We start from the raw sequence: 25,489 nt of genomic DNA, 5'->3' as shown, positions 1-25,489 counted from the left end.
TAGGATTGGAAGTGTTTTTGTAAATCATTTCCAAGGAGGATAAATTATCCTAACAGCAGTGGGGAATCAAATTGTTGCTCTGAGAGGAACCTCCCAATAGCATAGGACATTATAAATTCCAATTAAAATGGAGCTTCCTGCTGAATACATGTTTTGCATTTATCTGAATGCAGATAAAGGCTTTGCTAAAGTTTTGAAGCTTAATTGATTTTTCTCAGAGGTCTCTTATCTTTCTTACAGCTGGGAAGAAGGAGCAGAAAAAGCCCCCTTCCACAGCAGCAAAATCTGATAAAGGTAACATCTAAGGTTTTTACCTCTAATTCTGGAGAAAGGCAGTTAGCTATGTTGGTCTGAAGTTAAAAGGTAGGGCAGGGTGACACCTTATTGGCTGCTTCATTTTAACTTTAAAGTACTACTCTACCGTGTCTTCTGCCTTTCCCTTTTGTGTAATGAAACAATTTTAAGATGCTCTGTGATCTGTGTGATAATTGATTTTGTTTTAATTTTTTTCAAACCTTTAATAGAAGAAAATAGTTCTAGCTGAATATCTTTTTTGTTTATAATTTACTATGCACTGAAGTTAATTTCATAGTCCTATGGAAATACAGTTGAGAAAGTTGCAGGTAACCAGCTTTTTGCTCCCTGACCCCCCACCCCAAAATGCTTCTGCATGGCTGAGAGTCAGGGAGGCACAGCAGTGTCTGGTGGGAGCTCAAGAGGTGAACTAAGCAGTTAGGATTCCTGGGTTTCATTACAGAGATGGGTAAAACCAGGGATGATTTTGCTTAAAGCCTTTTGGTTTTAAGCATGGTTTAGCTTCCTTCCCGCCCCCCCCCCCCCCCCCCCCCCCCGGTCGCTCTAAGGATGTTCAGGTGAACAATTATTCACTGCTCTTTGTGCTGGGCCAGTTACTCCTGCTCCAGACCCCTTCCCATCCCTGGTTATTTGTATTAATGGTACTGGCCTACCTCACCCATACAGCTATTAGGAGACTATATGTTGTAGTGGTTAGATCAATGGGATGGGACTCAGAGACCTGGGTTCTGCTCTTATCTCAGCCAGTGGTCTGTTGGGTGACCTTGGAGAAGCTGCTTCACCTCCCTGGACTCAGTTTGGGAATAATGATGCTGTTGTCCTTTGCAAAGCCCTTTGAGATATCCTGATGAAAAAGTGCCTTAGTAAAGCTACATGCCATGAGATCTGTAGGGGACAGTGCAACTTTGTGATGTCCATACAAACTCGCACCTTCCCCTCTTGTCATGGGGTCTCCTGACCTCTGTCCCAGAACTCCTTTATGCAGAATCCTTCCTGCTCTGACTCGGTCATCAAATTCTGTATGGCCTTCCTGCTGTTAAATTATGGTCTGCCCCAGATGATATCCTGGTAAGGAACAGACGCTATCAGTCATTCCCTGGCTGGGAAGTGGGAGCAGCTGCCCCTTGGTGTGGATGCCAACTCCACTGGCAGTTTTGTTAAGCAGCAGGTGGTCACTCTTGGAGCAGGTGGAACAATTCAGTAAATATTGGCAGTAGTTGGGAAAGAAATGCATACCAGACTGTGCTATTACATGTGTGCCTGCAAACTCCAGGTGAACAGCCAAAGTCTGGAGACAGAAGTGGTTACAGCAGCCCTGGCTCACCAGGAACCCCAGGCAGCCGTTCCCGCACACCTTCCCTGCCAACTCCTCCTGCCAGGGAGCCCAAGAAGGTGGCAGTGGTCCGCACTCCTCCAAAGTCCCCTTCTTCTGCCAAGAGCCGCATGCAGCCATCTGCTGTCCCCATGCCTGATCTGAAAAATATCAAGTCCAAGATTGGTTCTACTGAAAACCTGAAGCACCAGCCAGGAGGTGGAAAGGTAAATCCTGAATCTGCTTCCCACAGGGTGTCGCATGGAGTTCTGTCATGGAGTAAGGAGTTCTCCCTTTGTGTTTAGTGTAGCTTGCTGCACTGTTTAAGCACTAAGCACTGTAGCTTGCTGCCTCTGGGATGACAGGTGCTTGCCTCCCATCCAGCCAGCTTCTGGTTTGGAACCTCGTTAAAGGGGGCTTTGTGCTTTTGCTGAAATTGCCTGCCTGGCTGAGTCTGCAGAGCATCTCTGGTCCAGAGAAAAGGCTAATCTTGCAGAATTAGAAAGCCTAATTATAGAAGTGCTCAACGCTCATGATGTCCCTTCTCAGGAGAGTTGGTTGTCTCCAGCCATGCAACTTATTGTCCTATAAATGATAGTTGCTATGCCACATGACAAAGGATGGTATGTTGTTCCCTCTTTCCTATGCCTTTTGCCTGGGGACAGGAATGACTCCAACAGGGTGGTAGGAGTGATGCATCCCTCTTCTGTTGTCATTGGGGTAATAGGGATTGGTGACACACAGGTGCTGACAATTGAGAGGGTGGTGCTCTGATCAAGGTATTTGCTGCTGACTTACTGGGTGACTATGGGGCACTCACTTCAACTCTGCCTTAGCTTCTTCATCCCTAGGGTAGATTCAATGCTTTATCTAGCTTCTGTGTTGTGGGGTGTGAGGTGTAATTTTTTCGGAAAGCGCTTTTAAGACAGTTAGATTGTAGCTGTCCTATATAATGATTCCCCCAGAACTGCAGGCTCCTGCATAATCTCCTGGCTCCTAGAATCCTTGCCAATTGAACAAGATAAAAAAATCATTGGGTTTGATGTGTCTGACACATCACCTGCTTGGAGACCAGAGGCAACACTTAGATCAATTGTTTCTGTTTTGGCTACCTCTCACATTTTTCACCCATAGCGTGATGGATTAGTTAAGGTAGGCCTTCATCTCCATGAAGAGCAAGTTGGGGCTTGAGCTAAGTAAGCTCTGACTGATCTCAAATTTTCTTTTAGAGTAGCTGATCTGCTCCTTGTAGTAAAAGTATAAGACCCAAGATAGTCAAAGGAAGAGTCTGCTGTCCATTATCAGCCAGTGTCTCCACTTATTTGTCTCTAAGGGAAAAATATATGTTTCCTCTCTTCTTGCCTTCAGCTATCTAATCTCAAGCCATGGTCTCCTCAGTTTTTCTAAGAGAAGTTGGTTTTAGGCTCTTCAGCCTCTGAACTGTCAAGGAAAACCCAGGTATCACAAAACAGCATTGGCCTTCTTCCTTCTGTTGCACTAAGCTTGTGGGATGCTGATGGAAGGTCATCTCTAGGGAGACAGAACTAGGGCTTTGACCACTTAGAACAAGGGCGTCCAACCTTTTTGAATGTGGGGCCAGATCACGAACTTTTTATCACCCAGTGGGCCAGCGAGCCATATTCAAAGACGTCACAGGAAGTGGTATCACATCAGGAAGTTATGTCACGTGACCTTTGACACTAATGAAGTTGCAGGGGTTGACATGGTCCTGGTTGACATGGCATGCATGCCCGGGTTGACATGGTGCTGCAGGAGCTGCTTGGCTACAGCCAGGTTCACCTGGTGCTGAGAAGCCACGGGGCCAGGCCGGAGTTAACCTGGTGCCCACCCGGCCTGCCGGTGCCATGCCTGGGTTGACATGGTGCTGCAGGACCAGCCTGGGCAGAACCGGGTCGGCACCAGCCAGGAAAAGCAGCATGCAGCCGAAACCAGCTTCCCACGTGCTGCTGGGGATGGGATGAGGCCGGCCAGGTCTGCACCGGCCAGCAGAAGTGGCGACGGAGCTGTGTGCCGCTCAGGACTGACCGGTGCAGGCTTGTCCTGTCCCGAGTGGCACATGGCTCCACCACCACTTCTGCTGGCCAGTGCAGACACAGCCGGGCTCCTCCTCCCATCCCCAGCAGCACATGAGAAGCGGCCCCCCTCGGGGCCTCGCGATTGGGCCCAGAGAGCCGCAGCACCCGGTGGGGAGACTGGCCGGGGGAGCAGGCGCCACCTTGCTGTGGGACCAGGCAGGGCAGGGCAGTGGGGCTGGCTTGAAGTGGGCGGGTGACGAGGCAGGCATGGGCCAGCAGTGCCAGCGGCCGCTGCTTGGGCTCCCATGCAGGGCTGCTTCCCCGGGCCCCATGGGGGTAAGCAGCCCCTCTCCCCTCCCTGCCAGCTGGGGCCCGCGGGCTGGCCCTGCCTGCCTCGCCGTGGCTCCACGCACCGCTGCTGCAGCTCCACACTCTGCACTGCCGCTGCTCCACGCTCCATGCCGCAGCTGCCTCTGCAGCCCCGCCGCCACCGCAGCCCCACACTCTGCGGCGGTGGCTCCGCACTCTGTGCCGCGACCCCGCGCTCCGCTGCCGCCACAGCCCCGTGCTTTGCAGTGGCGGCAGTGCTGCTATGGTGGGTCAGATAAAATGGCTTGGCGGGCCGCATATTAGACAAGCCTGACTTAGAGGTTCCCTGGGGCTTTAGCCAGGTGTAGGGATTTTGGTTTCGGTCAGTGCCAGTGTGCGGCTTACTCACTGGTGATGACAGCATCCCTCTAAAGCAAAGACCAGCAACCTTTTAGAGTGATGGGCCATCCCTTACAACCTGGCCACCGTTGTGGGCCACTGCTTCCCTCCATATTGCCATATTCTGCAGCACCTGTGCCCCCACTGCTGTCTCTGCCACGTGTCACTGCTCCCCATTGCCACTGGGGATAGGAGTTAGAGGCATGCTTGTGTCCTGGGACAGTGAGCAATAGCTGCTGCTGCTGCAGAGAGAGGTGTAAGTGGCTGTGTAGCAGTTGCCACCAATGTATATGCCCAGGAGAGGATAATGGGGGAGAATTAACCTTCTGACTGCACCCACACTTCCCGCAGCAGTGTCTTCCATAGCCAGAGCCTTGTACCCCACCACCTCCATTCTAGTGTTCCACTTCACTGACTGCCAGGTTGCCCCAGTTGCCTGCTCATAGGCTACTGTTGGGGAGGGCTGAATTCAGTAGCAGCAGTAAGCAGTGCCTCCTGTTGGGATGAAGGGGGAGGGAGAGCAGGGAGGGCTGCACAGGGTTGCACTGCACAGGGGTGGAGAAAGGGGATGCATCAGGGTGAGCTGTCTGCCACTGACGCTTTTGTCACCATGAGCTGGATCTAGTTACTTTACAAGCCAGATCCATCCTGCAGGAGCCCTGCTGAGCCCTGTCCTAAAGCTTCTATGTTCAGTCCAGGGCTGTGGGACAAAGGACACTATATTACAAATAAAGTTACTGTTGTTTTCTCTGTGGATTAGTATCCTGTGTTATAGCCAAACAGTTTTTAAGGATTTGTCAAGTCTGAAAAGACAAGCGACCCATCTGGGGTGTCTAGCCACTGCTACACCTGTTAACTTTCCTTCCAGTTGGGCTGACCAGATGTCTGGATGGAAGCAATGGACTTAAGAGCTAAGGCTGGGATTTTCAAGGAAGCCTTGAAGGAGTTAAGGAACTGAGTGTCAAACTCCTTGTGAAATGCCAACTTTAGAGTAGTTCTGGATACCTTCAGGGTGGTGTTTTCAGAAGCACTTCAGTGGTTTAGGAACCCAAGTTTCAAAGAAAGCTGGAAGTGACTTGGGAGCAAAAGCCCCTTAGATGTGTTTAAAAAGGTGCCTTTTGATGTTGCAATGCATCTCTGGTGTTAGCTGACTACCTTCTGTCTGGGCTGGCCAGGGACACCAGCTCAAAATCCAGTCTGAAGTGAATTCCCTTCCACTTAAAAGGCATGAGAACAGATTCCTAATGTCTTCAGGATCTACTGTGCTTTCCTTATGGACAGGATGCTAGAACTTGTGAATACAAGATCACAAACTGGTCTGAAATCTTCTGCTCACCTATGTTGGATTTTGCGGTTCCCAGGAGCACAATGAAGAGAGATGATGTGCAAACACAAGGCCTTAGGAGCTACATTCAAACCCTTTTCTCAATGTCCTTTTTCACTGTCACTCTGACCCTTCCCTCTGCCCCTTCAAACTACCTCTTAGACTTCGGGCAACTTGGTCCAATTCTACCCTCAGAAGTTTGCCCTGGCAGTCAGCCACCCTTGGGGCACCTGAGGGCAGACTCTGGACTTGCATCTGACGTAGCATCACAACTTCAGACATTTTGTGATCAGAATGGGATGCTGGCTTGAAGGGAGCAGTTTCAGGAGGAAATTTCTGTGGGCACAGGCTGGTAGATGTCTATCAGGAGAGCTAATTTATGGAAATAAAAATAATTTTCCAAACCAAAGAGCCCCCTGGCTGCACATGTCCCCTCTTTTGGACTCTGTTGTAACCAGCTTAGAAGGGAGAACTCCACAAAGATATTCTGTATGTGTGTGGAGGTGGGTATGTATGTTTTGCAGTGGAGGGGAGTGCCGCATTAGGATTGGGCTGCCAGCGAAACTAAAATGGTTCTTTTAAACATGAATACAGAAAGCAAGTGTTGATTCCCAGGACCTTCCAGAAATAGAAAAAGGAGTGAATGACAACCAATCAGGCAGTAGGCTTCCCACATGTGCATCGTTCTTCCCATTGCCTGCAAGGCAGGTCACAGAAAAGAGACTAGTCACCCTCTCTGAAGAGCATGGGGCTCCAGAAACCCTCTGAGGGCTGGAAGCACACCGAAGAGACCAGGTAGGCCAGGGGCGGGCAAAACATGGCCCACAGGCTGGATATGATCCACAGCTGCTCCCCTCTCTCCTCCCCCCCCCCCCCCCTTGCTCCCTGCCCACTCATGCCAGGACAGCCTGAACCAGGCTTCCCCTGGCTCTCGCTGGTCCAGGCCCTGGCCAGCCTGCAGCTTCTGGCTGGGCTGTTCCTGGTGTGGCTGCAGCTGGGTGCTGCTCTCTGTATTCCCTGCCTCCAGCAGCGGCTCCTGCTTCTGATCTTGCTCCTGCTGCACCGCACCATGCCACGCCGCTCCAGGTGAGCAGTTTCAGCCAGGCAGCTCCTACCCCAGTGTGCAAGGCTCCAGCTTTAGCTCCTGGCTGCCTTCCAGCTGGAACCAGAACTCTATGCACCTTCCAGGAGCAGCGCAGCATGGCAGGAGCAGGAGGAGGAGCTGCTTCTGGAGGTGGGGCCTGCACAGCAGTGCCCAGCCAGGCACTGGTGGGAGCACAGTGCAGGCTGCCTGGGGTGAGGGGGCTCAGCCTCTCGTGGAGAACCACAGGGGCAGTGTGGACTGCACCACCCAGGTATACGCTGCTGCACGTGCCTCCCTCCCACCCCCTTATGGCTCCCGGGACCTAGCACCCAGGCAGCCCCCTTCCACAGACACATACCCCCCATACACACCCTACACCCCAAAGGCAGAGGCATGTGATCCCAGCCTCTCCTGTTCCTCTCACTTCTGAACACTGTTCCTTGCCCGCCCCATGGTGAGTTGTTGCTGGGGCTGGAAGAAAGCCATTTTGTGTGCCTGTTAATGCAACTGAGTGGCTCAGTAAATATATCACACTGGAATATATATAGGTTGCATATATGCCACTTGATTTGACTTGTTTGCCATTTAAATTAAAAAATGAATATCCTATTAGCACCTTACTGACTAGATGCATTTAATTTCTTACTGCACTGTATTAAGTGGCTTTTGGAGTTGGTGCTGGGTTGCAACGAAGGTGCTGCTGACATCAGTCACTCCTAGCAGATGCACCTGGGCAGAGCTGATATGCTCTCCTAGACTTCTGTATGATTCTTCAGACTGGATAAACTAGTGGTTCCTCAACCTTTTACAGTTGACTGCTGTCAACCCTCAGCACTTTTCACAAACCTTGAAGCAGTCTTATCAAACTTTTAGTTGAAGGAAGGTGTGTGATGTGCTCCAGGCCTCTTCCCAAATAGTGGTCTCAGGTCATGGTAACAGCTGGATAAGCCTTTCTTGAAGGCTTTGCATCAAAAAGCCACTTTTCAGTGCTCTGCCAAAACACATGCTGTCTTTGAAATTGCAGTAGTTCAGTGGCTTTAAAGTGAAATGTCCACTTGCCATCTTGTCTGTTTTCATGACCTATTTCCCCTTTGAAATCGGCTCCCTTTCCTCTGGAACACCGTGAATGCTGGAAGACCAAGAAAAACCCTTTCATGGCCCCTTGCTGGAGAGCACCACTGCTGCTTGCCATTGCAAAGATTTTCAAGTGCTCTGGCAGGGGTTTGTAGGGGATGGCCATGTATCTGTATGGCACGCAAGAGCTCTGAATTTGAAGTGCGACAGCCTACAAGGGACACAGGAGCAGACAAAAAAAGCTGGAGTTTTGTTGTGCACAGCAGCATGATCTAGCAGATGAAGTGCAGGACAGAGAGAGCTAGAAATGGCGTAAGGTATCAACTGTTTGCTGAATGTTCAAGGTATTTTTCTGCATCCCCTAAATTCAGTAGGATGGTACTGAGGATGGCTTGGTTTGCTTTGGAAAGGCAGGCAGCAAATGATAGGGAAGAAAGGGAAATAAAGGCGCTGGAGACAGGGGCCTCCTTGAACGCACTGTGTTGGAGGTGACATGTCCTCTGTGTTATTTAGGAATTTGTAGTGCTGAAGAGTCACTGATGAAAATGCCTATGTGTTTAAAAATCCACCTCTGCTGAATTTGTTCCTGGGTTTTCAGAATGAATTGTCCCAAGGCTCAAAAAACGAAAAAGAAAGAACCACACAGGAGGTTTCATTAGTCCTCAATTTTTCTATCTCATTCATCAACCCTTTAAAACAAGGTGTAGCCAGGAAGGGCCCTCAAATGTAGCCTGTTGCTGCTAATCATTAAGCCTACAACAGCCCAGAAGCTTTCTTAAGTGTCAGGCCCACCCGCATTTGTGTTTGCAACATCAAGGACCTCATGCTTGGCTTGATATAACGCGGTTGTTTCCTAGAGTGTGGTGCCAGTGCAATGCGATGGTTCCCATTTCTAGTCAGGGTTATTGATGCTGCTGCTATAAGTAACTCTTTCCTTGTGAAATAAACTTATGCCTTGTCTACATGCAGTTTGAGTGGTGTAGTTTAAGTTGCACCTGGGCAGGGGGTCCAGTTATCATGATGTAAAGATGTTTGTTTATGCCCGCAGATTTTTAAAGCCAGAAGGATCATTAGATCATCTAAGTCCAGTGCCAGGCAGGGAGAAGACTGTATCATGCTGATGCGAGGCATGTTTATGCTGGCATCACTAGGTCCATACTAGAAGCTGTATCAGTATAGACCATTTGAGTAAATAAATCACATGACATATTGAAATAATGACATTACATCTGTGTGTAGCCAGGTCTCCCTTTGCGGGGGACAGGGGAGACTTTAAGAGGTTCCCTGCAGGTTGTAGCTTGAATTCACCTGGGTAGGTATGTTATATGCCTCTAGGCATGAATTACAGCAGAGACGGCAAATCTTTTCTTCAGCTTCAGCTGTTATGGGCCCATACTCATCCAAGATTTAAAACTCTAGGAAGTGGGCAGGCTTCGGTCTCTGTTCCATGATGATGTTCTCTCTTTTGGGCACCTGGCGGGGTCTTATGCACACCTGATGTGCTGCAGAACTTGACTGCCTGCCTGCACTTACTATCATTTTCCAGCGGATACATCACACCACCAAAAACATATCAAATTGTGGAGGAAAGTTCTTAACATAAATTTGATTGAATTTTGGTCACCTCTGTTGCTGTGATTTCAGTATCTTTTTTTTTTTTGTCACAAGCTTTTTTAATGTGTAAGTCATACTTCCCACCTCTATTTCTTTTTGGGGGAGAGCATGTAATATACCAGGAATTACAGTACCTGCAAGCTCTGAACATACTGCTCCTTCGAGCTTTGTGCTCTTCCCAGATGTTTCCTGCAGTTTGCGGTCATTCATTGCTCTTGCAGCATTCAGAGGCAGGGCTCCAGTGCCCCTAAAGATGGGTGGGAAGCTGCCTCATGCAGATTGATGCCACCCTGTGGCTGGGCAGCATTTGTCTCTGAGGATTTGCCTGTGTCTCATTGCCTGCCACATCAGAGGTGGTTCCCACCATCTTCATGCAGAGTCTCACCTCACCACACCCACGCCCTCCTGCTCAGCATGTTCCCCTCTGTGTGTGGCAAAGGCGGTGCAGAGAGCTGTTTTTTGTATGTTCTCGTACCTTGTAGAATAGGGCTGCCTGTGCTGGAGACAGATGATTCCCATTGAGTGCAATCTCTGGGCTGCTCACCTTTGCCAGTCCCTGGAGAATCTGCCTTCAGCTTCCTTGAGCAGAGAGAATGCAACATTGAACCAGCACGTGATCATTGGGAGCTTCCTTTTTGAGTCAGTTAACGTGTCATTGGTCTGGGGACGGTGATGCTGTTACTCATGTTCTTTTCTGGCTATCGAAGGTGCAGATTATTAATAAGAAGCTGGACCTTGGCAGCGTTCAAGCCAGGTGTGGCTCAAAGGATAATATCAAACACATCCCAGGAGGCGGCAGTGTGAGTACCTTCACACCTTGATGCACTGTAATAGAATTGGCATGACTCTGCACTAACCCGCCAATGCTATCTCTAGTGACCGCGTGCTCAGATAGCGACTGGGGATGTGCGATGAATTAACTCATTAACATGGAAGACCCAGTTGGATAAAGTCTAACGTTAAAGTCCTGTACATGCCGTTGCCCAGGCAGAGCTAACCAAAACCCTTCTAGAACGAGTGGAAGAGAAAACAGCCCTGTTAATCCAAAGGTTTCTGGGTATCTGGAAGTACAGGTGCTTTATTGCCTGCAGAGCAGAATAACGCTAACAGGTATTAGGTGAATATTAATGCTTGCCACATGCTGACTAGTACTATAGATGGATATTTTCTGACATGAAGGCAAACAGAAGCCCTGTTTTTATTTCCTGCTGATATTGCATCAGACATGAAGGGCCAGTCCCCAGCCAGATTTTGATTATACACTGAAGCAGGTATAATCCATGGATTGCATGATCCCTTCATTGAATATCCCTCCAGCATGCTTTAGGCAGGTGCTTACAGGAGTTGGTCACAAAGCATTGCTGGACTCACAGATTTGGATGTAGAAGTTTATTGCTCTCTTCAGGTCCAGGCAATGTTTCTGCTTCCCTTTTTAATCCGAAGTAGCCAAATTCATCTCTCAGTTACACCACCAGAAATCAGAAGCATTTCTTCTAAAATCAGGGAGCTTACATCAGTGTCTCTGAAAGCAGGATTTAGCCCTCAGAGAGAAGATGACAGACCCAAGTGCAAGCGTATCACAGAAATGGTCACCAGCATGTCCCGAGAGAGGTGGGCCCACCCTGCCCTGTGTGACCAGCATCTGGGAGCTGTCCTGCACTCAGCAGTAGGCCCTCAGTCTTTTCAAACAAATGTACTTCCCTTTTTGTTTTACATTTCCCTTAGGCATTCTGCACGGTCAGTCACTTAAGCCTTTGAAACACAACTGGGCTTGCCACTGGATGGTTAAATAGGTTGCCATTTGTCTGTTTTTAGTGGCCAAAAGTGCTGGCCCATCAGAGGTCAAAACACTCCCTGAAATTAGTCTTCTGCCTGCTTTGGAAAGGGGGATGGGGGCTGCACATTCTCAGTCCTGGGGCCCAGTGTGATCTTTGGCTGGCTTTTACATGCTGCCACCATGTGTTTTGTCAGAGGCCAGCACTTGTCCCATGCACCCTGTTTCCTAGCTTCCAATTAAGGCTAATGCAGGCAAGTGAATTCCTGCTTCTCACCCATGAGAACACAGCTAGTGAGTGGAAAGTGAGCTGTTGCTACAGCAACATACTTTTTCCTTTAAGCTGACAGGGCAGGCAGTGCAGAATGACCCTCTAACATTGCTTCCCCAGCAAGAGGCATCAAGGGAAGGAGTCCTGCCCCTGAAAGCTGGGTTCGGGCCATTGGCGACATGTAGGGGGTGCATGTGCACCCCCTGAGATTGGCTGCGTGCCCCATAGAAGCACCTGTCATGAAACTGGAAGTGCTGGTGGTTCTGCACTCGATCAGCCGCAGGGGGATCCCCTGCTCCCCAGTCGGCGATCGGCTGCAGGGTAACAACCCTTCCCTTGTCAGCGATCTAGTGCCTCCCCAGACTTGGGAGGCACCAGTCACCCATGGCTCTGGCACATCTCTCCATGTGTCCGTTGTTCTCCCCTCTACCACTTAAGATCTGTAGAAGGTGCCAAGAAAAAGGCAGAGAAGTGCTGTTTGCACATTGCTTTGAAGGTGGCCAGCACGGAGGATGCCAAGTCTGGCTCTGAAATCATTCCCTATAGCTCACAAGTGTCTGAGTCAGGCTTTTATCATGTGGCTTTTGGTTCCAGCTGAAAGCAGTGGTGTGTTCCTGGGAGGCATAGGGGAGCTCTGGGTACGACAGTGTCTCCTGTGCCTTGAGCCTCCTGTTCCTTGCCTTGTTGGACAGAGTTCAGCTGTAAATCTGTATGTGGGTTAAAAGAACAATTTTTCCTGTCTGCGTGCTCATTCCCAGTGCTCTCCCCTGTGAAGCCAAATCCCAGGATGTTCTTCTCCTCCATTTTCTCTCTCCCTTGCATGTGAGATGTGCCCTTTGGTATTTGCATGCAAGAACTGCGTACTCAGATGTGTCTTGCTCTGACTCTGTGTTGTGAGCTGCCAGGAGTTGTGATACGCTAGCTTTAATTAACCAGAGCTCAGGTATTCAGTGGGTGAGGATGTCAGTCTTCCGGCATCTAAAAATATAAGTTGTGGGTTAAATGTTTCACCATAAGGCTGATGCCTGCCAAGGGGCCATGTGTGCACTGCTTTCAGACCTGGCTCAGAATGAATCTTGAGCACTTTTTTTGACAGAAAAGAGACACTTTCCAGGTGGGAATTGGAAATGGCAGCAAAGCTGAAATGGGGTCCTCTGTGACCATGCAGTGAGCTGTGCTCTTCTGGAGATGGTTGAGTGAAAGACTAGGGGAAGCATGTTCAGTCCACAGCATCTGAAGCCAAGACTCATCCTCCCTGTGCGACAAGCACCTGCTTGGTGCTTGAACTGTCAAGCCAGCACCTGCAGCTTTGGAGCCCCCAGGCCTGTTTCCAGGAGGAGTGACTTTATGCAGATAACAGACCAGCCTCTTACCCTCCCAGAATGGAGGGACTTGGTATTTAGTTTTTAGGTGTATTTTGTTTTTGGAGGCACAGTTTTCCTGGTGAGTAAGGACTGGGCTCATAAGATCTGATGGTCCAGGAACTTTCAGGTCCAGAATAACTAGCTGCCAGCCGAGCCTTCCTCGTGCTGGTGTTATGCAGTCGTGTTGCCAACAAGTACCTGGTTTAAAGCCACTCGAAGATGGTGCCTTTCCCTCCTGTATTCTGCTCCTAATGTCACTGGTGTGTGTATGTGTGTGCTCAGATTCCTCACTGTCCCAGATCATCTAAAGTATAACCTGTTACCAGCTTGTTCCATGTTTTCAACTGTGGCATTTAGCTTGCAGTTTAACTGCTAAGCAAGCTTCAGTCTAACTGTCCATTTTGTGTGTATTGCAACAATCTTGCATAACCAGTTCACATTTCCAAAGGCTGAAACCACATGTCCAAAAAACTCCAGACACTCAGTGTCATGTGATGAGAAATCTTGGAACTTGGTGGTTTAAATGAAATGGTTAGATGTTGTATTCAGACATGTAACATTTTTAAAAAAGTTATTTTAAATAATAATGCATGCTACTGTTTTAATGTCCTGCATTAGAGCGATCACTGTTTTCCTGCACTGTATTTACTATTTGTATTATTTTAAAACAAACAAGCCCTTTAATTCCATTTCCGCATTTTCAGAAATGCATATTACAGTCATTTTTTAAAAAATGCTGTGCCCATTGACCATTTCTATTCTTTCAGTTTTTGAGGACATAGAGTTTAAGTTTTACATCAGCAAAGGTATTTATTTATTTTTTTTTACATTTCTCTTTAGTCTTTCTCTTTGGAATGATTTTTATAATGTGAAACTTGATTAATCAGCATTCCACTTTTTTTCTTTTCACTGAAGCGCTTTATTAAACTGCCTCTCCTTTCCCCCTCCCGGGAGAGGTGATCTTATGCATGCTGACATTTTAGACAGGTTACTGCACATGGGTTTTAACGATTTCACAGTTTCTGGTGGCAACTTCTGTAATTGCTGGTGTATTAATAAGCTGGGAGTCTAAACTGCTTTGTCTCAAATACAGATCAGGTTCCGGTGTTTTTTACCCCCTCTCCCCTTTTGTTAAAAAATCATTGGTGGTGCTAAAAATTGCATGTCCTTTTCCTTTTTTGTATGACCAGGTGCAAATTGTTTACAAGCCAGTAGACCTGAGCCATGTGACATCCAAATGTGGTTCCTTGGGCAACATTCATCATAAACCAGGTATTGCTTCTGACTTTTTAGTGCCCAGGGGATATTCCAGGGGCTCTCCCAAAAGAGCTTGTCGCATCATGTCATTTGTTTAGGTTGCAAGTGTTGAGGGGAATGAGGGGAGGTAAAGTTGGCTGTTCTGTGTGTTTACAGCCCTGAGTGCAGCAGTGCTGACCTTGATATAATGCCTTTAAGGGCTGCCATCATGAGAAGTTGCAGAAGAGGATTACGTGGCCACTTACCTGGGAGAGCATGGACTTTGCACATGCTACCAGTGATTCAGTGCATACAGTTGTCAGTTGGATTATGGGCTCCCAGCCTTGTCCCAAGGTTGCAGCCCCAGTGCACAACATGCAGCAGACTTCAGGCAGTCATGCCATGTTACACGTGTGAGGCCCACAGAGGCCACGAATACAGACCCAGACCACTAGCTGTCACCTCCTGGCAGCCATTCATGTTTTGCTTTCTTTTCCAGGTGGTGGCCAGGTAGAGGTGAAGTCTGAGAAACTGGACTTCAAAGAAAAGGTGCATTCGAAAATTGGGTCATTAGACAACATCACCCATGTTCCTGGAGGGGGCAATAAAAAGGTAGGATGTTGCCCAGGACAGAGTGTTCTCCCAGTCCTTGCAGGGCCCTGTGCTCTGTGCCCCCTCAAATCTGGGGCCAGCCATTGCTGTAACAGCTCTGCACATCCAGCCCCTGTTGCACCGAGGCCTCCTCTTCTCTGAAAGTGAGGTTCTGCTGGTTGCCTTGCCTTCTCTCCATTCACAGCATCACAAACAAGTGTGTGCAGCTGCTAAAACAGGCCACTGTCCAAGCTGAGCACCACTGCTGCTGCCCATTAGAGATCAGGGTTTAAAGGATGTCATCCTTAGAAAGTGGGGCTCCTGCTCAACCCCACGGCCTCAGCCCTCTGCCCAAGTCAGTTGGACTTCAGGTCACAGAAGCACGTTGCTTAAGATGGATGCAGACCTTCTGCCTGAGATGGTCTCCTACACGTGTTAAAAGAATCCAAAAGCACTACAGCATGTGCAGTAAGGAGCCACCCCTTACACACACACACACTCCATGTGGAGCCATGGTTACAAACCCAGCCATGTGCATTTGGGGCTTTCTCTAGAAGAACAGCTTTGCAGGTGAGACAGCATTTCAGAGACAAGGTCTCTTCCTGCCACCAGGCAAAACAGCTGAGCTGTGGTGCTGCAAGACATCAGATAGCGTGGTGTGTGTGTGTGGTAACTTAGTGCTATACTTGCAGAAAGCAAACTCAGCACGGAGAAACGTTTCACTTTGGGTGGTGGGTTTGGCCGTTCAGCAGGCAGAGGTGGGCATGATTAATGACTGAATTCTTGTTAAACGGAGTGCTCTATGTCCAAGCTTATCTTTAAGCAGGCCAGCAGTTCTGTGGCCTTTAGTTAGATTGCTCAGGCAGTTGTGCAGAAGGGCTGTGTTGTCTCTGGGCCTAACATTTCCAGAACTGTGCCATAGAACATGTTGGAATGGCAGACATCACGTCCTTTTTTTTTTATAGCAGTTCCCTTGACTGGCAGAGCATTTGGAGCATTTGGACCATCTCAGTATCTGCTTTACCTGCCATTCAGTGGTCCAGCGGAGCAGGGTGCAGAGTGGCTTCCTCAGTGTCCCATGAAGGGTGCAGCCTGTGTGTACCTACACTACCTTGAGGCTGCAGATCAAATACAGATGTAGTTAGTCTAATTGACTGTTAATCTGGGCAGACTGCCCCTGATAGCAAGCAGCATTTTAAAAGTATCTGGAGACGTGCTTAAATAGTGACTGCAGGTCTTGAAGGAATAAAGGACATTCCTCATTAAATCAGAGTCCTGAAGAAGATGCTTTAATTTGAGATGCCACTGATCCTGTATTATTTAAAAACTAAATGCTATTTGAAGCCATCCTCTTGGGTCATGGTGCTATGACCCCATCAATGCCGTGCACCCACTCGCCAGCGCACAGCAGAGAATCCTGCCAGCCTGGGGCAGTGGTGACGGGGGTGCTTGGGACAGTGGCACAGATGGTTTGATTGTTGCACTAAAGTGATCCAAGGGAAGGTTATTGGTGTCCCTGGTGGCTCAGCATTGCTTCAAGGAGAGGTTGGTTCTGCTTCAAGTCCTGTTCTTCAGCACTTGGTTCAGCACTTTCTAAACATCATGAAAATGTTTTCCAGCATCTTTCTTGGCATCCTCCAGTGAGCTCCCCAGCCCCTCTGACAGAGGAGTTTCTGGCTTCCTCCCCCATCCCTCGCAGCCATGATCATAAGCCTGCTCTGTGCCACTCTGCTGCTCCCTCTGCTGAGCTCCCTTCTCTGCTCTTTCTTCATCCTTGTGCCATGTCTGGCTTGAAGACCTTGGCTTTTAGAGAGGGGCTTGGAAGCCCCATGCTCAAAAGTTGCATACAGACTCTAAGAGTGTGACTCCCTGCCTTCTACGTGGCTGTCACTTGCATGCCCAGGAGGGAACTTCGGTCACGGGGGTTGGTCCAGTCGTGTCTCCCTGATGCTGGAATTTTTTGCTTTTGGTCACTTAGGTTCCCATGTGCTCTGTCCAGGCCAGATGCACCCTGTAGCAGTCTCCCATGTGTCCCACCACTGTTCTCACCCATGTGCACGGAGTCACTATCTGTCAGCACAAATCCCAGCAAGTAGCACTCCCTCCCTGTCCCCATAGGGGTGCTTGGGCAGCCTTCAATCTTCCTGCACGTCTCTGAGCAGGTCAGCTCTGTGTAGGCGAGTTTGCAAAGCCACATCAAACTGCCTGTTGTAGCCTACAGGCAGAGCAGCTTGGAGCCTGCTTCTTCATGCATGTGGCCTCAGAGGCTGCTGGTTTTTCTGGGAGCAGGTGGTTATTCAAACCATGGCATCCTCTGGCCACATATCCACACAGCCCAAGTGCTCCTGTCAGGGTAGTACCGTCTTCCCTGGGCTCTCTACAAGGTTGCCAGGTATGCAAAAATCTCTCCCAGTGAAAGAGATTGCAGATTTCTACTTGCTTGCCACTGCACATCCTGTCCGTCTTTTGTCTTAGACCTGCTTTGTGCTTTGCAGAATGGCCTTGTGGCCAAACCCCATCATCACAGCCGGCATTGGCTGAACACCGCCCTGCCAGGAGCCAGCACCGAGCCAGCACACCATGTGGCTGGCCCTCTATCAGCAAGGATGCTGGCTGGCAGGTGCGTTCCAGAGTGGTACAGCCCTGTTGTGAACCAGAGCTAGCATTGCTCTGAATGCAGCTGGTGTGGCTGTCGCCCTTCTGCACTTGGGACCTGCTTCGGATCTTGCCTTCTGGTATCTCCTTTCTCATGCCCGAAGGGAAAGCCATTCTTCCTCCTCCTCACTGCAAAGGCTCTCTGCACTCTCCCTCTCTCTCTGTCTCTGTCTCTCTCTCCCCCTGTTGTGGGCCCACTGGGTTTTCCCATTGGGGCATTTTGTTCCTCTCCCCTCCCTCCCACCTCCATTTGGGTTTGGGTTGAGGTCAATCCAGTCAGATCCTGTTGCTGATGTGATGCATTTTGCGCCCTGCTGATTTCTTCACCTGTAGAGAAAGGAGGGGAAGGAAGACGAGAGCGGAGCCCGCAGTGGTGTGATGCACAGTCCAGACTGTGCCGTGCTTCAGTCCCTGGCCCCTGAGCCCTCCATGCCTGAGGAGAGCCAGGTCCCAGAGGAGGAGGAGGAGGAGGAGAAAAATCCCAGTAAGTAGCTCCCTGTCAACTTCCACCTTGGAGCTCATGCTTCACAGGAGCAAAGGGTGTCCGGTTCATGGACGCCCCAGGCTCCCTGAAGGAGCGGTCTCCTGAGCCTTGGTATCTGCACTCTCAGCTGGATCACGCAGTGGTAAATGTTTGCTCTATGTGGACAGGGAAGGTGTTCAGACTGCTGAGCAAAGGCAGGTCCCTCTTGCACCTGCCCCCATACGATGCTACCCTCTGGGGCATCAGTCTGTGAACAGATTGATTCCCAGAGCCTCTCTGCCTGCAACAGTGCTGGAAAGGGGGTAGGAAGCACTGGGTTTCCCTTGGTTCTAATCTCCTCCCTTGCTCCTAGCTATACCCCCTTGGGAGGGCCTGGGTTGACCAAATTAACCAGCTTCACTGTTTTAAAAGTTCCCCTCTCCCTCTAAGTCCAACCCATGGGCAATAGGCCAAGTCTCCCTAAGCTCACTCTGCACATCTTCCCGTTGCAGATCGAGACTCACAAGCTGACCTTCCGTGAGAATGCCAAAGCCAAGACTGACCACGGAGCTGAAATTGTCTACAAGTCCCCCACCATCTCCGGAGATGCCTCCCCCCGTCGCCTTAGCAATGTTTCCTCCTCTGGCAGCATCAATATGGTGGACTCCCCCCAGCTTTCGACATTAGCCGATGAAGTGTCTGCTTCCCTGGCCAAGCAGGGCTTGTGATCGCGTTGCTGTGGGTGGAGAGAAAAGAAAAATCTGGCCTTCTTCCTCTGTTCCTTTTACAGCTGCTTCCCCCACCCCCTAACTGGTTAAGGATTTAACTGCTTTTATTATTCATTTTGCTCCAGCTCCAGGACTTCAAAACCAGTCATTGCACTGGGTTCAGTCCCCTCCTTTCCCAGCTGAGGCTAGCCACCTTCAGAAACAAACCCCTTGCAAAACATGGGTTTGATTCCTGGGTGGGTTAGGGCTTCTCCTGTCTAACTGCAAAGAACAAGCCTGGTGCCTGTTCCCCCTCAGCCATACCATGAGGCCTGCCCCATCCCACCACCCAAAGCATCCCCCCTGTGCTGCACCAGACCACTCCTCTCCTTTGGTTTCCTGCAGCAGCAGTTCTCTGGGGCCTGCTGCCCCCAGCTGGGGACACTGGGTGCTGCCGACATGCTGGGAACTGAACCCCATGCAGGAGAGAAAAGGAAGGTGTTTGCCTTCTGGGGGGGATGTCCTGGGGCTGTGGGGGTCAGGGGGAGGGATGCCGGTAGCAATTTAGTTTTAATCCAGTTTCTTCTCCTTGTTTCTTGTGCCACAGTCACCCTGGCCAAGAAGCTGATGGATGATGGGGGAGGGGCCCCAGGCCTGGGCTCTGGCTCCTTCACCTCTCATCCAAAGGCACCAGGCTTCTTCCTGAGACCCAACAGAACTGACTTTCAAGTCCTGTGAGCAGCAGCAGCTCCCCTGTGCCCCGGTACCCCCGGGACACTCTTGAAGGCCGTAGTGGCCCCAGCAGCCCCCCCGTTCCTCTTAGAGCCGGTTCTGTTCTCTCTGCAAGGATCTCATGTTTTCTGTTTTTACTAACATCTGGTTTTAGGGCTACTACTTTTAACTCTTTGTATTAACGACAACCGCTGATGGCTTCTTCTTTCTCCCCACTCATTCCTCTTATGAAAGGATCTCGGCTCCTGTCCTTGGCAGAGACCTCTTTCTCTAGTCAGCTGTGTGACCTTGGGCTGCATGTCTGGTTCACCAACCCTTTCCATTGCTCATGCCCATGTGACTGTGTCCTGCACGCAGCGTGCGTCTGGCATGCGGGGAACCCAGGAGTCCAGGCACTTTGTAACATAGCCGCATGCTCTGAATGTTGGGTGGGGGACCTGCTTTAAGAAAGCAGAGTTGCTGGGGCTGTGTATCCATGAAACCCTTGGGGACAGGGCAGTTACTGGGCAGGATAAATTTACCCCCGCGCTTCCCCGCCCCCACCCTCCTCCCCCATCCCCACAGGTTTCCTGTTCTCACCATAGCTAGATGAGTGCCTGGCAGGCTGGACAGCTTGGCTCTTGTGAGCTTTTTGGGGTTCTTTGGAGGCTGCCTGCACGGTTTCTGGGGAGTTGCTTTGTCTAGGTGCTGCCGCAAAGAGAAAGTTCTCTGTCGGTGCCAGGGCATGAACTTTGTATGTGGCCTTTGGGCCTGTGGGATGCTATAACTACAAGTAACAGCTGGAGGTTGAGCGTGGTCCTTGCAGAGAGCAAATCTTGAATGTATCAGGGTGGGAGGACGAATGTAGGACCTTGCTCAGCAAGCAGAGAAAAAAGGAAACTTTTCGAGTGAGACAGCTGGGAGCTGCAGGGTGTCTCATGAGTGTACCAGTAACGAAGCTAAAGGTGTACGTTCTTTTTCTATGAACAGTAGAGGAGGATGGGAGCCAAGGAGCTGGGAGCAGATTGTGTCCCCTTCAAATTCTCCTGGCAACTGGACAGAGACCTTTCTTCTTTCAGCAGACAGGGTTTCTATTGATGGAAACTGCGGACTCCTCAAACCCACGTGGTACCCCAGGCATCCCCCTTCATTTCCCCCTCCTGCTCCACCAGCCATTTCCATGCTGGAAGTGATGATGACACTAGGGTTTCTGGGCTCCCTTAGGCAAGAGATGTTCTCTGAGCGGGCGTCCCCCTAGTTTTGTCGGAGTGAGGCATTTTTGCAGGGGCTGTGGAGTCTGTGAATATAGGTTTTTTTCCCTTTGGCACCCCCTCGTGTTGTATAGTTGGATTTGTCTGTATATGCTTGGAAATTGCCAGGGTGACAATTTGGTTTTATATACATATAATATATATATATATATATAAAAAAAAAAGCATGTGTTATAAAACACTCTAAGTAGGTTTGGACCTGCCACATGTGGCCGCCTGTGTACAGCTGAGCTGGAACGTGGGCAGAGGCACGCTTCCATGCAGTCCAGATCAGACAGGGGCTGAGGTCTTGAAAAAGTTGGCAGTAAATGCCAGGTGGCCGAGTGGCTGATGGCACTGCCCCTGCACAGGGGTGGGGGTCCAGGTGCTGCCAGGCTCTGGCCTCCTGTGCCTGATGCATATTATTAGTCGGGCAGAGGCACTTGCTGCGAGGTGGTGCAGTGTTTGAAAAGCCTGGCCCACTGACCTGCTCTGTGCATGTTCTGGGGCTTTCATCCCAGCCCTGGCCCTGGAGGCAGGTTGTTCTGTGGTTCTTTTCCCTGCAACCTTCTCCCACAGGCAAGGGCTGTAGGGGATGTCGTGTGAGTGCCTCCTTGTGGTGGTGGGAGCTCTGTGTGCTCAGTGAGGATCTGATTGGATTAATATTTATCCCCCTTCCCATTCCCTCCCCCCACCTGCTAGGTCTTGGTTTCACAAGAGGGGTTGGTTGGAGCAGAAGTTCCCTGCATGGTGAGTCATTGTTCAAGGTTTCAGCAAGGTTGGTGGCAGAGTGACTCCGTGCATCACCGTCAGAGATGAGAGTAAAGCCAGGGGGGACATCCAGGCTCTCTAGGCCATCCAGTCTTGGATTTCACAGCAGGAGCATTATCCCCTGCTCTCAGCACTATGGGCAGGGGAGGTGGAGGGAAGGAACATTGCCTTGCCCGTTCCCCACACCTGGTCCCCTTGTGCAAGGCAGTCCAGCAGCTTCTGCACTGTTGGCTGTTGTGCAGTGTCCCCAGCCTATGGGTGACTTCTGTCAGCACTCAACCCATTAGAAAAGTACCGCCTGTACCAGGCACAGGCCCTGGCTGGAACAGCCGCAGCGATGCAGGCTGGCTGGGCCAGGTGCAGCCTCCTCTGGGGTCTGTGCTGGCTCACAAGGCCCTACCCCTGCAAGTGGGGGCTCCAAAGCATCCTCTGATTTTGGCCATTTAACCCCTCTTTACCCCTTGTCTGATCACTGCTGCTGGAGTGCAGTAGGCTGGTAAACGATGTGGCTGAGAAGTTGGGGGCAGGTATCTATTGCGCATCTCCTCCCAAAGGCAGTGGCACTTGACTCCTAGCACACATTGTCAGGGGGAAGGGGCTGGATGCTGTAAACTTTGGGCATGGTGGGGTCAGCTCAGTGCTGCTATGGGCCTCTGGTGCTGGGGAAGGGAACTGGCTCCCGGCAGCTTGGACCCAAGAACATCAGCTCAGCCCCTGCCCCAGCACAGCCCAGTACCAGGGCGTTGAACCCCAGTAGCATAACCAGGGAGGGCCAGGAGGTGACTGGGGCAGCCCTAGGCACTTCCTGAGGGGGTGGGGGGAAGCACAGAAATAGCTGACCCTGGAGTAGTAGCTGAACAGGTGCCTGTGATGGGCACCCAGCAACCAGCCCTGCCCTGCTGCTGGGCTCTGCCTGTCAAACCCAGGGTCCCTAGGTTCTTCTCAGCTTGTTTGCAGCCCTGAGAGCAAACAAAGATTTAAAACAAGAGCAGGTTATTGCCTCTGCCTTTGTTCCTATGGCAACAGTCAGAACAAGAAGGCTACTAGCCTTGGTAGAGGCAGTGTCTGAAGGTACCAATTCTTGTTCACGCCAGGGAGCTGGAGGTCTACTGCCCCTCCTCACCTGCTCAGTGCATGGCCTGTTTGACTAAACCATGTGGGGTGAGATGGTGCAGGACCAGGCTGCTTGGTCTGGGGTGACATGGGCAGGGCTTGAAGGAGGCTGAGACCCTTTTGCATGTCAGTACTGTAAGGAAGGCAGCTCTATGCTAGCCTTGACCACCCCGCTGGGAAACACAGGACACCAACACCTATAGACTCCATCCTGGCTGCAGAGCCAATTCCATTAACAGGATGCAGAGACCACTTCTTAACCCACATACCTGCCCTGCTGCTCACCTGCATGGAACAGCTGCGGCCTGATCTCCAGTTCAAGCAGAGCAGGCTTGAGGGTAACAGTTCATTGAAACATGCCCTACCCTACAAGCATCTGTTCAGGGTGCACACAGCAGGGCAGTGGCCCAGGTCCTGAAGCACATTCTTATTCCCACCTGTAGGACAGCTGCTGCTTGCCCCTCCTGGCATGTAAGATGTACCCACCCCCATACATGTGGGGAGAACATAGCTTCAAGGTGGTAGTTTGTGCACTACGGCTAGTCCAGAAGAGTTTGCTCCCTCTTCTAGCACCAGTCCAGCAGGCAGAGGTAGGATGTTCAAGAAGGTGGGCAAGAAGGGAAGTGTGATGGTGGGGGTGGGAGGGGTTGGTGCTAGCACTTGGCTGTAGTGCCCCACCTAGGATTGGGTATTGCCTACTGAAGTTTCCTTTGGGACAGCAGCTTTAGTCCTTTATGTTCTCAGCTACATCCTCTGCAGCAAGCATGGGCCAGTAGGCCCCTGCTCCTTAGGATGAGCCATGTCACATGGGTGCGATGGAGCAGCAGAATCTGAGGTTGCAGGAGAGCACGATCATGATTGCATCAGGGGTAGCTGATTTGATCCTAGTGCTGCCTGGGCTGGGAGAGGGCAGTGATCTGTCATATCTGTTGCATATGTTAAGCTGAGACTTCCTGTGCCTTAACAGATGGCTCATGTCCAGAAGGGTTCTCTCTTTCTTGTTTGCTTGTTATGGAACAAAACAGCACATTTTTTAGGAGCAGGTGAAGGCTCCATGTCCTAATAGCTAAACTCTTCCCTTTAGACCAGGGCTGTTCAACTTCTAACTCCATTGGGGGCTGCACCAGGTGAGTCATGGGCTACTGGGCCATGCCCTGTCTACTCCTTGTGCCCATGCAACATGCACCCCCACCCCAGTGCTGCTTATGTAGCCCCTATTCCCCCTCCACAAGCACACAGCCTGGATGCACCCTCAGGTCCCTGTGCTGCCACACTGCAGCCAGAGGGAGAGCCTGAGGACTGCCTGCTAGTGCAGCCAGTGATGGGTGGAGTGGCAGCCAGGTAAGGCTACAAATTAACTCCTCTTTAGGCAAGGGAAGAAATGGAGGTGGGTGAAGGGGTTTGGGGGTAGCAGGTCAGGGGGTCTCTCTTGGCCAACATCTCTCTTTTCAGCAGGGTCTCCACATTTACTCTTTGCCTTCAGTGGGAATGCAGCAAGGGTTGCTTTATAAGTTTATTAGAGAGGCTGGACAACAGGCCAGGACGAGGCTCACTTGAAAGCCCACATCCAGTGTCAAAAGTTCACTTCAATTGACTCTCTGATTGTAAGAATCTGTATTTAAAGTCTGTGACTCTTTGTATCATTGTAGGATGTTAGGAACAGCTATGATGTGTGTCCTAGGTAAAATGAATTAATTAAAGAACCATTGAACAAGTTACCCCTTTTAACCCTTTTCTGCCTCCACTGAAGACTGGTCTAATATGGTCTTAGATGAGCCAAGCTGCAGTCTCAGATGCGCCTGCTAGGATGTTCCTCGCCACACCAATCCCCACAGAGCCTGGCTAGGCCCCTGCACTTGGTGCTATGAGGAATTACTGGCAGACACTGCCCCTCATCCTTGGATGAATTCAACTCTTAGCAGCACATGCACTGAGCTCTTACCAAGTGCCCCCCACTTCCCCACTACAGCCTGTGGCCAGTCTCCTCCTTCCTTTGCACCTGCTGATCCCAGTCTGTCCCGCTTCCTCTCCTGCTAGCATCAGGATCCCCTATTCAATCACATCTGAGCACCCCCTCTCCTGCAGCAGAGTGACTGGTTCCAGTTGTCATCCCTTCCCAGCCCATCACACATGCACATTTTCTAGGCATTGCCTACCCAGAACTTAGTCCAAGGCCTGCAGTTTTCTGGTAAATTATCTTTCTGTAAGAGATGGTGCTAGCCCAGTGACATGGGACTAGCTGACCAATTCCCCACCCCCCTGCCCCCCACTACCTGTCTTGGTCTGAAAAAGGTTAAAATTGGCACTATGACTCAAATCATGTTTCTGAACTCAAAATATGCTTGTTACATGAATTTGAAGTGTCAAATGACAATTATGGTGTTTGCAATCCCATGATTCCCTTTAAATTTATGGGGTGAGGGGGTGGGAGGGTGTGATCTCAGTATGACCATCCTAGCTTAGCTTCCTGTCTGTGAATGTCCATAGTGAATTGTGTGTTTTAACAACTGGTTTACACTGTTGCCGTAAAAGTGAATTTGGAAATAAAGTCATTACTACAATAAAATGCTGCCGTGGTTCCTCTGTTTGTCAGATGGCAGAAGGGAAATGCTACGCAGCCCATCTTGGAAGGCGTACGAGTCGAGGTGGGGCCTATGGTCTCTGCCATACCTCACGCACTATTGCAATCACTTATACGCACAGGAATTCTACACCAAAGACCTGGAGTCAGTGCTATGGCCCAGTCCAAGAGGGAGTATTTACAATGGACTGTAGACAAAGCCGAAGGAATGTCCCTACTGCAGGCAGGCTGTGTTCACCAGGCAGCTGTCACAAGTTCACATTAAGCTCATGCTACTTGCCCCTCAAATTCAACATTCCCTCCAGAGAATACCATACAACTCAGCCTCCAGCCATGAACATGCCACAATTTAAAACACATGTGAACCACTCCCCCCTGGCATTGCAATTTCCTGCATGTCTCCACAGCCCTACCTGCAGAGCACAGGGCCTCTGTCTCGAAATGGGAACTTAGGGCCTTGTCTACAACAAATAATGTAGGCTCTGCCTGGCCCTGTTCAATAAACCCCACCTTTAGGTCCTGCACCTAGTGGCAA

The 25,489-nt window shown here is 50.3% G+C and overlaps 1 protein-coding gene across 17 annotated transcripts in view; it reads left to right on the top strand.

Annotated features, from left to right (window-relative positions):
- Positions 1-24,939, top strand: part of MAPT (microtubule associated protein tau) — a 112,762-nt gene extending 87,823 nt beyond the window's left edge. For 7 of the 17 annotated variants that reach the window (XM_059726863.1, XM_059726865.1, XM_059726860.1 and 4 more), the window contains 6 exons: positions 241-294; positions 1,589-1,854; positions 10,175-10,267; positions 14,067-14,148; positions 14,612-14,724; positions 18,334-24,939. In XM_059726863.1, coding sequence (XP_059582846.1) covers positions 241-294; positions 1,589-1,854; positions 10,175-10,267; positions 14,067-14,148; positions 14,612-14,724; positions 18,334-18,549 — 824 coding nt within the window. In that variant the 3' untranslated portion in view covers positions 18,550-24,939. The other 10 variants (XM_059726870.1, XM_059726866.1, XM_059726861.1 and 7 more) reach the window with 7 other exon arrangements.
- The last annotated feature ends 550 nt before the right edge of the window (positions 24,940-25,489 follow it).

This window comes from Alligator mississippiensis, chromosome 4, assembly GCF_030867095.1.
Source record: "Alligator mississippiensis isolate rAllMis1 chromosome 4, rAllMis1, whole genome shotgun sequence".
Taxonomy (NCBI): Eukaryota; Metazoa; Chordata; order Crocodylia; family Alligatoridae; genus Alligator; species Alligator mississippiensis.
The sequence above is the reverse complement of the archived record's forward strand: the minus strand, read 5'-3'. Positions and strand labels throughout refer to the sequence as shown.